The 13,228-nt window shown below is 41.8% G+C and overlaps 1 protein-coding gene across 1 annotated transcript in view; it reads left to right on the plus strand.

Annotated features, from left to right (window-relative positions):
- LOC139294788 (unconventional myosin-XVIIIa-like) overlaps nucleotides 1-10,218 on the plus strand; it is a 55,184-nt gene extending 44,966 nt beyond the window's left edge. Inside the window, exons 35-40 of the mRNA XM_070916713.1 lie at nucleotides 1,204-1,341; nucleotides 2,443-2,628; nucleotides 2,725-2,864; nucleotides 3,517-3,561; nucleotides 8,055-8,177; nucleotides 8,802-10,218. Of these exons, the coding sequence (XP_070772814.1) occupies nucleotides 1,204-1,341; nucleotides 2,443-2,628; nucleotides 2,725-2,864; nucleotides 3,517-3,561; nucleotides 8,055-8,177; nucleotides 8,802-10,218 (2,049 nt within the window). The remainder of the gene's footprint in view (nucleotides 1-1,203; nucleotides 1,342-2,442; nucleotides 2,629-2,724; nucleotides 2,865-3,516; nucleotides 3,562-8,054; nucleotides 8,178-8,801) is intronic.
- Nucleotides 10,219-13,228: the final 3,010 nt, after the last annotated feature.

The raw sequence follows: 13,228 nt of genomic DNA on the forward strand, positions 1-13,228 counted from the left end.
TGTGTCCTATTTCTGGGCTGATAGGTTTAGTAATTACATACTGTGCTTGAGCTGTCAGCTAAATGATTGAGGTGCTGCATAAATGTGGATCGTACACCTGATTTAGGCCTATGTTGGTATTAGTGCTTTTATAATAATAGTGTTTTTCTGATGGAGTGGAGGATAACCTCTAACATTTCATGTATTAATGCATGGCCATTTTCTTTGTTGATGCATTTGAATTCCCTCTGGGCTATTAAAGCTGAGTCTAGCTAGTGTGTGGCAATGTTTCGTGTGTGTTTGCATTTGCACATTACACAAACTCAGGCTCAGAGAAACTGGACTTTCAGAAAGTGTCTTCCTTTAAGTGTTGATATGCAGTAGACTAAACAAATAAATCCATCTGCCTTGAACAGAATGTGTTTCAAATATAATCTCTCCAAAGGACAGAACTGAGCTCTTGCCACCCTCCAACAGCAGACCCTGTTTCTATTAGATTAAGCTATACACACGCCAAAGCTTTGGTCCACTCAATTATATGTAAGGCCCACCCATCAAAATATTTTTGACTACACTAGAAACACACAGCAGGCTGTCAGGCATTGTTAAAACCTGCCAGAGAAGGCAGTGATAGCCATCTAAAGCATCTGACCTTGAAGTGGTTATCTCATCCCCAGTAGGAGGGAAGTTTGGCTTCTTTAGTAATATCAAAGGAGAGCTCCAAATCCTCCTTGTCTCTGATGCAAAGTCCCTCATTAGGTGCCATGCTGCCCTTTGGGCCGGTTTTGTTGTGACGTATCTTTCTTCCTTTTATCAGTCATGAGAAAACGATTCAGATGGAACAAACGTGCTTTGCATGAAGCTCAGCTCTTTCCCAAAGCCTGTGAAATTACTGTGACTCTCTGTTCCTCGGCCTGAACCACAAGCTCTTCCTTTGACCATGTATGGTAGATTGGGGGCTTATCTACTGCTCATTATTCAGACTGGATGCACAATATTTATATGTACCAAGATGGATTAAATTTACACAGAGAGGGTGAAAAAGTGAACATGCATTTAGTTTTAATACGTACACACAACATCAGTGTTTCCTCTTAAGTTCCCTAGTCCTCACTTAGAGGAAGTGGAAAAGCAGAGGTCAAGAAGGAGGTGTGCAGTGAGCGCTGCTCCTCAGGTAGTGACTGTGTGTGTTGACATGTATTTATGTGTGTGTACCTCCTCCAGCTTCATTCGCTGCAGAGCCAGCTAGAGTTCCAAGAACAGTCCATGGTGGAGAAGTCACTTGTGTGCCGTCAGGAGGCCAAGATCCGTGAGCTGGAGACCAAGCTGGAGTACGAGAGGACACAGATCAAACGCCTGGAGGTGAGACAATCCTCTAAATGCAACAGAATGTAACATTTCATTTTCTATTCATCAAGACGTAGAGATGATTTAAAGTGAGGGCATGGTGTCCCTTGCGTAGTTCCATATCTTTGAGGTGCTGGTTAAGAGAAGCAACCAGCAGATAATACATATATTTTGAAAACTTTTGTGCTTTTACGTCCTTTAAAGGTCCAGTCAGTAATTTTTGACCACAGGAAGTTGATGTTGCTATTTACAATATGAATACAAAAAAAGTGTGCATTTGCTGCTGAAATGTACTACAAAATGCAAGTCAAGCATTCAACTGTCTCTGACTATAACTTGAATTTATAACAGGCTTTATTGTTTCTTTATTGTTTATTGTTTGGCTGTGAATATTATAAATTTGAATGAAAATTGATGGGCCTCGTGCTAAAATCACTCATACAAACAAATTCATCGTTGACGGCTGTACTATTAATCTTTTCAAATTGTTTTGTGTCTCAGATCCTCTAATACCTTACTTACCCACACACAGCGGGGAACAGGCAGCCTTATATGGCAATTTTGGGAGGTGTTGATTATGCTAATGATAAAATTTCACGAACGTGCATCTCCTCATAAACAGGTGGCACTCATCAGGCTGAAACGAGCAATTCACGACAGGTTTGTCCCGTTTAGATAGTTTAGTGAATTCGACTTGGAATGCTCGTATGAGCAAGCCTCAAAGAAAAAAGTAAGAGAGGGTCAGGATAAATATAGAAAAATGTTCTTGCATGAGGGCCATTGACGGTTCACACTTTTACTTGCAGCTTGCAACTCATGTGCTATGATATCAGACAATGGTTACCTCTTTAATAACTTCATACGTTACAGTTCATCTACAGTATGTCCTCGATTGATACTCAGTCACCTAGCCCGAAATGGACAACTTATTGAATACCACCACTTTAGATCTTCATGCTGTTGTCATCAATGTTAAAAGCAAACAGAGACAAACTAGGGACAAACATTTTAGTGTAAATACAGAACAAAGGAGGTAATTTTATCCATTTATCAAGAGTTGTTCACTTGTCCACATGTGACCTTTGTAAGAACAAGTTCACCTCAAATCGTCCCCAGAGCCTGGTGGGTCGTCTGAAGGAGAACCTCGAAAAGATGACAGAGGAGAGAAACCAACGCATTGCTGCAGAAAACAGGGAGAAGGACCAGAATAAGCGCATGCAGAGGCAGATAAGGGACATGAAAGAGGAAACGGCAGAGTTGTCCAAGAAGGAGGCCGAGGCGAGCCGGAAGAAGCACGAATTGGTGAGGCTTTTGGTGCTCAGAGACTTGATATGATTTACTGGTGTTCACACGAGAGTAGGTAACCGTGCTTCTTCTCTGCTGTGATCCATTCACCAGGAAATGGACATCGAGAGCTTAGAGGCGGCAAATCAGAGCTTACAAGTGGACCTTAAGCTGGCCTTCAAGAGGATAGGTGACCTGCAGGCTGCCATAGAGGACGAGATGGAAAGTGATGATAATGATGACTTAATTAACAGGTACAGTACAGCTTTAATCTTCCACAAAGGAAGATACAATTGCCTTTACTTCACTGGTAAATCAGGGGACACTGTATTGTAGCTAGAGGCCTGAGTACCAGCACAAGTTATCTTCGTAAGCTGCAAGAAACTTACCAAATGAGATCTGCTCTTTTTTTGTAGTGGCCTGTCAATCACAACTTTCTCTATCTCCCACGTCTTCCTACATCAATTTCTCTGTAACATCTTTTGTATTCTGTGAGTCATACTACACTTTGTCTTTTCTCCAAATACTTCTCACATGGTTTAATTTGGCTCACTGCTTCTGATCTTTTGTCTTGGTGCTGGTTTTCCCTGTTTGGTTACTCCTTCCCTCCTTGCAGAGGGGTTGAGGGTTATGCTAGCTCTGAGCCCACTGAGGTAAACACTGACTGCAGTAATACAGACCTCTAAAAGGGAAGGCATTACACACACCAGCTCTGTTTGAGAAGAGAGTTGATTTGCAGAGTCACTGCTTTACAATAGATAGTTATTTTATGTGTGTAAGTGTAAAACTATATATTTGCTGTTATCTCTTTTTGTCCTCTTTTCGCGCTGTTTGTTTGTGTATCTCACCTTCTCTGTTTCTCTGTTTCCCTTGTTCCACTTTTGGTGTGTTCCACACTTCTGGCAGTTTGCAAGACATGGTGACAAAATATCAGAAAAGAAAGAACAAAACGTGAGAATGGAAAATGCATCCTTTGTTTCTGTCATTATGGTTGTTTTCAAGTTTTTTGTTTTTTCTCTCCCTCATTTCAACCACAAGAGAGAATAATGCAGTATTCCTTATCCTTTCTGTTTGTGTTGTTCGCAATAACGCTGCGAGGAGAAGTAATTCTAAATAGAATGGAAAGCTGTGTCTGTGCTATACATCTCTGATAAAAGCTAAAGGACAGCCCTGGTGTTTCATTTTGTTTCATTTTATTTTGTGCCAAGTGTCTGGAGGTGTCTGTACACAGACGGCCTCATTGCAGATTTCAGGGCTTGTTTTCCTACCTTCAGAGCAACAAAAAGTTATTTGAAAAATGTGATGGCGCACAGGGTACTTTGCAGAGTGTTAGAGGAAATGTAAACTAGAATGGTAAATAGACTACACCTCTAAATGACACCAGCATTCTCCTTCAAGCCAGCCGCACTGCTTTGGAAAATATGACCCAAATGAAAAACAGCAAAGTGTTATAGACCTGAGGTAATACTGCATCATTGTCTCCATGAATATTTTTGTATCAGACGCCACCCTTTGCTAAATTTGCAGCACAGTCATACACCTCCATCATGCATTTGTTTGGGTCTAGATTTAAAGTTGTTTTGCACTGAACCCCACTGATTTGTACCCGTCTTCTGTTCCTCTGGGGCTTTTCCAAAGCACATGCAACAAGTACATATCTCACTGAGTTTGTATGGAGAATACACTGCAGATTATTCTCATTTTATGATATAATAATATAAGCAAATTTCCAATATTAGTTGTTTGGAAGAAATCATTTCAATTAAGATGAATTGATTTCATTTACTGATTATTTTCATCTTTTGTCTCATTATTATCAACAATTTAACATAGATGTGCTTCAGGATTACTGAAAACATATCTATATTAACAAAAACTATTAATTATAAACAAATTACTTTTATTTCTAGGACATTCTAGAGACAAGTTAAATGCAATGGAAACATATGGCACTGTTTAATTTATCAAAATATACACTTTTGCAGGGTTAAGAATTGGCAAAAGTGTTCTGTCTTTCAGTGAAATCTCTTGTTAAAAACATTTTCAAAGTATGCCATGAAGAGATGATCTGTACTGTACTCTTTACACAACTTAGCATGGTGGGAGTAACTTACATGTGCTCAGGAAGACCTTAATTGTGTGAGCAATGCCTGTGACAGTGAAATGATTGCAGCACACTGTGACTGCATAAGTCCATAGCTGCACAGTCAGCAAGTGGACAGTGATGGCACAGTGTTTTAACCCAAAGCTCAGCTGTTGGTGTCCTCGCATGCAAACACTCCACTAATCCAAACTCATTTCATAGTGTTGTGAAACATTTCACTTTAAACAGAAATGTTCACCTTGTCTTGCTCTTAAAATGTGTAGTGATTGATTATGAATGTTAAATATGTTCTTTTGACTGACTGAATCCCATTTTCTTTCAGTTTTTATACAGTGAAAGGAATTTTTTTTGTGGCATGTTAAATAATTTAAACCTTCACCAGAGCGTATTAAAGAAATGTAGTCTTCAGTTTGTAGTGGATATGCCCGTCCACAATTTCCCGCTTAAACCTCTGATTGCTTCTTCACACAGACGTGGCATCACATTCTTCATCGCTTTGTTTTTCGTTATCCGTTTTTCATCAGTCAACCCGTGTGTATCCATGCTCTGCTTTTCTTTGTGTGCAACACAAGGAATAGAGCAATGATTTTCCATGTTTTTTTAATTGCGTTTTCCCCTCCTTCGACATCATTGCATTAGCAGCATGGGTGAACAATAATGGAGGAGGGGATTTTTCTTCTAATTATGAAGTGGATTTTCCAGATGATTTACATTACTATTCAATAGTTTTGTACTCAGTGCTTCAAAACAGAGTTTACAATAGCTGGATTATTGTTATTGTAGGGGGAGATTATATAAGTTAAATTAGGGTTTTTCAAGCAGGGCTTCTCTTTACAGACAGCAGCAGGCTATATTTAAGTATAGGGGTTACCTATATTGTAGGACTATGCAGTGCAAACTATATAAATGATTCCATCAGTATGATTTGACTGGAAAGGATTTTTTGTCACCTGAGGTACAAATTATCCTTAAGAATGGAGTTTTGAATGTGTAGTGTACACTTTTATTAACATAAATTGATGCCCTATGCTATTTTTTGTCCATATTTGATGACCTCATGTTGAACAGATACCATAAAAATATGATGTTGGTACCACAAGTGCTAAACTGATAGAACCAAAGCCATACGAGATTTGATGCTGAGTGTAAGCATTTGTGACAAAGATTTACAACCAGTGCAGGCCAATTGTCAGAAGCTGTTAATGTTCACTTTTAAATTCTTGGGGCTTGTTTGTATCTACGAGCCTCAGGACCGGTTAGCCAGTAGTGTGAGGCCAAGGACAAATCGTTTGTGACACCATTTGCACAGCACTCAATTGCAAGCCACCTTCTATTTCGCACGTGTGTGTGTGTGTGTGTGTGTGTGTGTGTGTGTGTGTGTGTTAGAGAGAGGGGATGGAGGGAGACGATTTTGCTGAGGGCTTGTTTCAGTATTTTGTTGTGTAATATATCATGTTAAAGAGTCAAAGTATCACAGGGATGACAAATGGGCAGCATGTGTAATCAACTTTCTAGTGTTAATGAACCTATTATCTTTTTTGGGTGGGCTTTTATCAGTTGTGTTTAGCATGCCGGAGAGAAGAGAGGGAGGGGAAAATAAGGGGATGACATGTAATAGCTGAACTTGGACTCACAATTTTTGCTTTCTGCCTCATGAAGCACCTCTCAAACTCTGAAATGAACAGGTTTTCCTGTAGAAAATAATATAATCAAGCCATTTAGTCTCTGGGATCATCATTACCTTCCCCCCTGGCTGTAAGGTTGATGATGAGAAAGTTAAATATGTTAATGGTCGTAGAAAGCTTGAAAGCCTGAATACCATTCAGTCCAGCAACAACACTCACTCACCACCTTGTGTAAAAAAATGGCTTTTAGGCAGACCACCAAAAAAAAGAAAGGGAGGAGAGAGGACACTTTGTTCTCAAAGGAAACATGACTGAATGTGTGACAAAGCTTTATGACAAAGGAAATGGTACGCTGCTCCCCGGGACACCTACATAGATGGATATGTGGTATGTGGACAAATGATAGAGCTCAGCAGTCTCACGCCTCTTTGAATATTGTGGGTTTTTTTGCAACATTTTGCAACATGTTCCAAGGCTCAGATAGATAAGCTTGTCCAAGAATCAAGATCTGTTACCTGCATCACTGTTTATTATTTGTAATGGTATTCAGCTGTCTGTAGACGCTGGATGAAATATATCTACAACAAGGTGATAAACAAGGCAAATATTTTAGATAGATGACACGTGGCCCTTTGAAAGTTACTATAGGTAAGACAATAAATAGTAGTTAAGATGGAACTCAAAGGCTGCTATAAATCTAGAGGAATTGAAAAATAACTGTCTTTGAAATTGAAATTTTGTTTTCACTCATCATGTAGCCAAGGAGGACAGTGTATCTAGCTCTGAAGCTGGAAGCAGTGTGTCCTCAAACAAAGAGAGAATTCTTCACGGAATGCATTTCCTAATCACGCTTCAACCACGACAGCAGTATCGACATGCCACTCTACTCTCCTCTTCCTCACCACTTCCTGTCACATTAACCTTCTAGGACAATGGGATGCATAATTCAGAAAATTCACCACGGATTTGTAATGAATGAGGATTGACCTTATCCAGGTGGGATCTACCGAGCTTTTTCATCGGGATCCACAGGTCTCTGTATATTGATTGTTATGTCAAGCGCAGGGCCACTGGGCTGTCTCATGGCTCCACTCCAATAACAATCACCAGGAGCAGGTGACACACCACACAGATGCTAGCAGCCCAGAACCAGCCAAACAAGTGAATTATGCCTCCAACAGCTTCATCTACAGTACATTCTGCCTAGAAAATGCATTTGCTTCACTCATCTACGTCTGCTGGACATTCTGTTGAACGACATCTCGAAAATGTTGATATTATTGTATCACATAATCATGCTTACCTGTAGCCTGTCTGGATTGCCTTGCATCATACTGATCCCTGTGCTGAAAAGAGAATGAATGAAGTGTGACATTACTCACAAAAAGCTTCTAATTTGTGTGAGCTAACCATTATTTTGCCTGTGTGTTTCTTGTGATACACGCACTGCATAAAATATTCATATAACAAGTCATTTAGAATGAATTCCTTGTCTTTCCATTAAGGCAGTTTATTTCTAAAGTGTCAAGATGCTGACTGAGGTTTTAGGAAATTTGTTAAAAGACGTTGGTTTGTATTAAAACAAGAGGACTTATCTCACTTTATTTTTTGCGCTTGAACAAGTGAAAATGACTTGTTAAGAGGAATGTTTTTCGTGTGCGGTGCTGGGAATCTCGGATGCTCCTCTGACTCTAGCTGATTTTGTTTCTCCTCAGTGGGGATGACACAGAAACAGATTCAGAGGTGGAGGACCGTGTGGATGGAGTTAAGTCCTGGCTCTCGAAGAACAAAGGCTCCGCCAAGACCTTGTCAGATGAGGGAAGTCTGAAGAGCACCAGGTTAGCGCTCACATCCTCTTGCATCATGACAGATAACCATGTACATCCCTGTGGTAACGTAGTAATGAAACTACCCTCATTCCCAGCCTTAAAAAGGCCCACAATTACCTGGGGCAGTTTGTAACAGAAGGATGGGTATTTCATGTGATTAGGTGTCATCTCTCTCTCCCGGTAATCTGTCTAATGACAGCAGGCAGAATGGGGAAGCGGCTGCTGTCACATTTATTGAAGTGGCCCATGGCCAATTGGCACGCCTGCTAAATGACGCCTCTGCCACAGTTAGATAGATCGTCTACTGGTTGATTGCCTCGCTTTCTACAGTGTATACTGTACATAACAGCAATAGCCAGAGGTATTGTATATGTTCCCTGACTCTTGGCTGGTCCCAAGGACAAAATGAAAATGACAGATTTATTTTGTAACAGTCCGACATCAAAGACGCGTGTCAGGGTACCAAAATCTAGTCTCAGTCTCAGTTACCGTCCATCAGGTTAGGTTTGATATATTGCATATAGCATACAATTAAAGATTAGATTTCTACTTTAAGTATGCAGAGTTTCTGATTTTTTCTTTTTGTGTTCTGTCGGTTGTCTTTGGTGTTGATTTTATTACGTAACCCTTTAGATATGCAGCAAATGCAGATGTCAAAGAGGTGAAAGAAGGTAAGGAGAAGATGAATGACGGAAGCAAAGACGGAAAAGAGTTAGAGCAGAACAGATCTGTGTCTGTCATGAGTTCCTTAAGCTACAGGAAGCGTTCCAACCTGAAAGACTCCATTGGGGGGACAGGTGACGAGAGCTCCCTGTTTAGCACTCTCAAAGAACAGCCTGACACACCAGACCACGCCTCCATTCGCAAAGCCAAGTCTAAGCCTGGAGACCTCCAGGAGGATTGGAAGAAGAGCAAGGCACAGGAAGACGTTGACGACAAAGGCTCCGTCATCTCCCAGGCATATTCTGAAGCCACCAGCAGAGCCAGGAAGGGCCTGGAGTCCCGCTGGACTTCCCGCAGCAGCCCTGAATTTGACAAGGACTCCATGGTGTCCTCTGTGGCTCCCAGCAGGATGTCCACCAGGAGGGGTATGTTGGACATGGATGATGACAATAAGTCGACTATCAGCAGCGTGAGCCACTCCAGCCCGCGATTGCATCGCAGCACCTCTTGGAAAGATGAAAGACGCAGTAGCTCACGCCTGTCCATTGCCCGCAGCTGTGGTCTCAGTGAATTCGGCCTGCATGTGGATGATGATGACGATGATGATGATGGCGGCGGCCAGAGTGTGGCTTTTAGTGAGGGGGGAACTTCAGCTTACAGTCCCCGCTCCCTCAGTCGCAGCTTTTCTACCCCAGCCCAACCACGGTCCTCAGACAGCAATCTGCCAGATTCATCTGACATTAAGTCAGTCACCCACCGCAACTACTTGGACCCTGACTTGGAGGCTGCCATCAATGAGGTGCTGAGTTTTAAACCCATTAAGTTCAAGCGCAGCAAGCTTGATGAGTCTAGTGGTGAGGAAGAGGATGAGAAGAAGGGGCCAGGAAGTGAGGGCAATAGGAAGAAGGGACAAGACGAGGGGCTTGGCTGCAGCACATCCAGCCTGCTTCGCTCTGCATCAGGCTCTGCTCTGGACTATGGCAATCGACCTTCCAGCACCCTGAGTACCAGCAGCTCCCGCAGTCGTAAAGATAAAAAAAGTAAAGTCTCTCTGTCAGACGACTCCTCCTCAGACGATCGTCACAGCAGAAGGAGCTCAAGGGGGAAGAAGGGCAAGAAGTCCAAGAAGAGATCTAAGAAGAAGCTAAGTGAGTCAGAGGATTCCTCTTCCTCCTCAAAGTCGTCTGAGTCCTCTTCCTCCGACTCGACCATCTCCTACCGCAGCTCCAGCAGTGTTAAAAGGGGCCCGAAACAACCATCTGATCACGATGAGGAGGAGGAGGAGCCTGCAGGTCATGGGCCATCTGGCAAGAAGGAAACCAAGAAAAAGCAGAAGAAGATGGACAACTTGGTGATGAAGTACCTCTACAAGCCTGACAGTGACTGATACCAACAGTAGAAGGTGATGCTTGGTGTGAAAATAACACAGGAGTCTGGCATAACTGAAACTGATCCAGGATCTTTCTCTTAATGTACTAACTTAGTTTGCTGTGGTTGAATGTTTTGTATTTATTCTGACTGTGTGATTAATTCTTGTGATACACTAATGTTGACTTGTATTGCACTAGATCAGCCCTAGCTACATTTTTCAAAAGTTACATTGGCCAATAAGTGCATGCCACCATTTTTAATTCCTTTCCTACTGCCAACATTTGTCTTTCTTTAAAAAGATCACCAATATACTGCAGTATACTGTAATTATACCTCAAGCTTGTCACTTCGGTTTTGTTTCTGAATGTCATTGTAAGCAGCCGCAGATACGTTTTATTGAGAGGTATGCGGTAATCCAACATTGCAGTTCATTGAAGGTTACCTTTCTCTTTGTTGCCTTAACGTTTATTTGTCCCGCTCACAATCATCAGAGGCAGTGCACTGAAATCCTAGTCATCAGACACACTACTGTTGTAAAGCAGTGTTACTTTCCTGTTTCCATTTTGCAAAGATGGATTGCATCTCTGCAAATGTGAGTGTTTCTCCTAATGTTGTGTTTGATGCTGATAAGTACGTAGCGTTGAGAGAGATGTGTCGGCAATGAGGCAAAAACAAAATTACACCAGTCTTTGCTTTAACATGTTAACTGAGAAGAGTTTAAAGAGGTGTGACACAACATTATGACACGACATTGATATGACTTGATGTGAATACTTTGCATCACAATTAAAACGCTAAGACTAGCTCTAAGCTTCAAAACCCTATTTATTTTAAGAGTAATTTTACTGACAGTTTGAGCATCTCTTCCTCCTGTGTGATTTAAAAAAAAAAAAAGCAAGACAGCGGGCTTGAGGTTTTTTTTGTCTTTCTTTTTATTTTTTGTTCAATTGTCCTTGAACATGTTTGCCTCTCTAGTTGAACCCTGGCTCTTGGGTTATTCACTTTAGTGAATAGTAAGCTTCAAGTACATAGTATTCAATGACAGTTTGCAACTCAAAACAGTGTTTTAGTTTGGAGTCACTGTTTCTTTTGAGCAGTCTGAGAATGATCAATATTTTATTTGTAACACCACTATAAAGCTTCCACGCTACCAGTTTGCCAAGAGTGCTGCTCTCTAGTTCACGGGTACAAGGCAACAACAGCTAAACCCCAAAATTGACTGTGTCACTTTCACTGTAGACAAACACACCTGTAATTCATTATTAGGACATTTTACTTCTCAGTCATAGCACTCGTTTTGATCACTCACTATGGGATACATCATGCTACTCAGAGAACCAGAGTTACACAAGTAACCTAAAGTTATTAAATCTTTTTTGTATGTGTTGCTCACATACCATCTTGCTTATTTTGTTGGATGCTTGTTTTCTGCAACATTCGCATCACATTGTTGGAACAACAACAACAGAATCAAAATAATTTATACATTTTACAGTCACCTGGAACAGTAATTAACAACAGCACCTGTTTATCACTTAATTTTTTTAATTGTAGGAGATTGTACATTTTGATGTCAACAACATTAATATCCCCTGCTATATTTAGCACTTGTCTTGACTAACTTACACATCTTGCGCACACCACATAGGAGCTACCGCAGCCTTCCAAAAGGATACATGGGTATTAGGTTGTGGATAGTTGTAAATCACATAAAGGCTGTTCCGGGTTGCTACACTAAATTGCCAAAAGTATTGGCTCACCTGCCTTGACTCGCATATGAACATCCCATTCTTAATCCATAGGGTTTAATATGACGTCGGTCCACCCTTTGCAGCTATAACAGCTTCAACTCTTCTGGGAAGGCTTTCCACAAGGTTTAGGAGTGCGTTTATGGGAAGTTTTGACCATTCTTCCAGAAGCGCATTTGTGAGGTCACACACTGATGTTGGACGAGAAGGCCTGGCTCTCAGTCTCCGCTCTAATTCATCCCAAAGGTGTTCTATCGGGTTGAGGTCAGGACTCTGTGCAGGCCAGTCAAGTTCATCCACACCAAACTCTCTCATCCATGTCTTTATGGACCTTGCTTTGTGCACTGGTGCACAGTCATGCTGGAACAGGAAGGGGCCATCCCCAAACTGTTCCCACAAAGTTGGGAGCATGGAATTGTCCAAAATCTCTTGGTATGCTGAAGCATTCAGAGTTCCTTTCACTGGAACTAAGGGGCCAAGCCCAACTCCTGAAAAACAACCCCACACCATAATCCCCCCTCCACCAAACTTTACACTTGGCACAATGCAGTCAGACAAGTACCGTTCTCCTGGCAACCGCCAAACCCAGACTCGTCCATCAGATCGCTAGGTGGTGAAGCGCGATTCGTCACTCCAGAGAACGCGTCTCCACTGGTCTAGAGTCCAGTGGCGGCGTGCTTTACACCACTGCATCCGACGCTTTGCATTGCACTTGGTGATGTATGGCTTGGATGCAGCTGCTCGGCCATGGAAACCCATTCCATGAAGCTCTCTACGCACTGTTCTTGAGCTAATCTGAAGGCCACATGAAGTTTGGAGGTCTGTAGCGATTGACTCTGCAGAAAGTTGGCGACCTCTGCGCACTATGCGCCTCAGCATCCGCTGACCCCGCTCCGTCATTTTACGTGGCCTACCACTTCGTGGCTGAGTTGCTGTCGTTCCCAATCGCTTCCACTTTGTTATAATACCACTGACAGTTGACTGTGGAATATTTAGGAGCGAGGAAATTTCACAATTGGACTTGCACAGGTGGCATCCTGTCACAGTACCACGCTGGAATTCACTGGAATTCACTGAGTTCCTGAGAGCAACCCATTCTTTCACAAATGTTTGTAGAAACAGTCTACATGCCTTGGTGCATGATTTTATACACCTGTGGCCATGGAAGTGATTGGAACACCTGATTTCAATTATTTGGATGGGTGAGTGAATACTTTTGGCAATATAGTGTATATGTGGGTGTTATTGAGCTGAAAGGTCGTGTTTCAGTTGCTCTTT

The sequence above is a fragment of the Enoplosus armatus genome, chromosome 13 (assembly GCF_043641665.1).
Source record: "Enoplosus armatus isolate fEnoArm2 chromosome 13, fEnoArm2.hap1, whole genome shotgun sequence".
Classification (NCBI taxonomy): Eukaryota; Metazoa; Chordata; class Actinopteri; order Centrarchiformes; family Enoplosidae; genus Enoplosus; species Enoplosus armatus.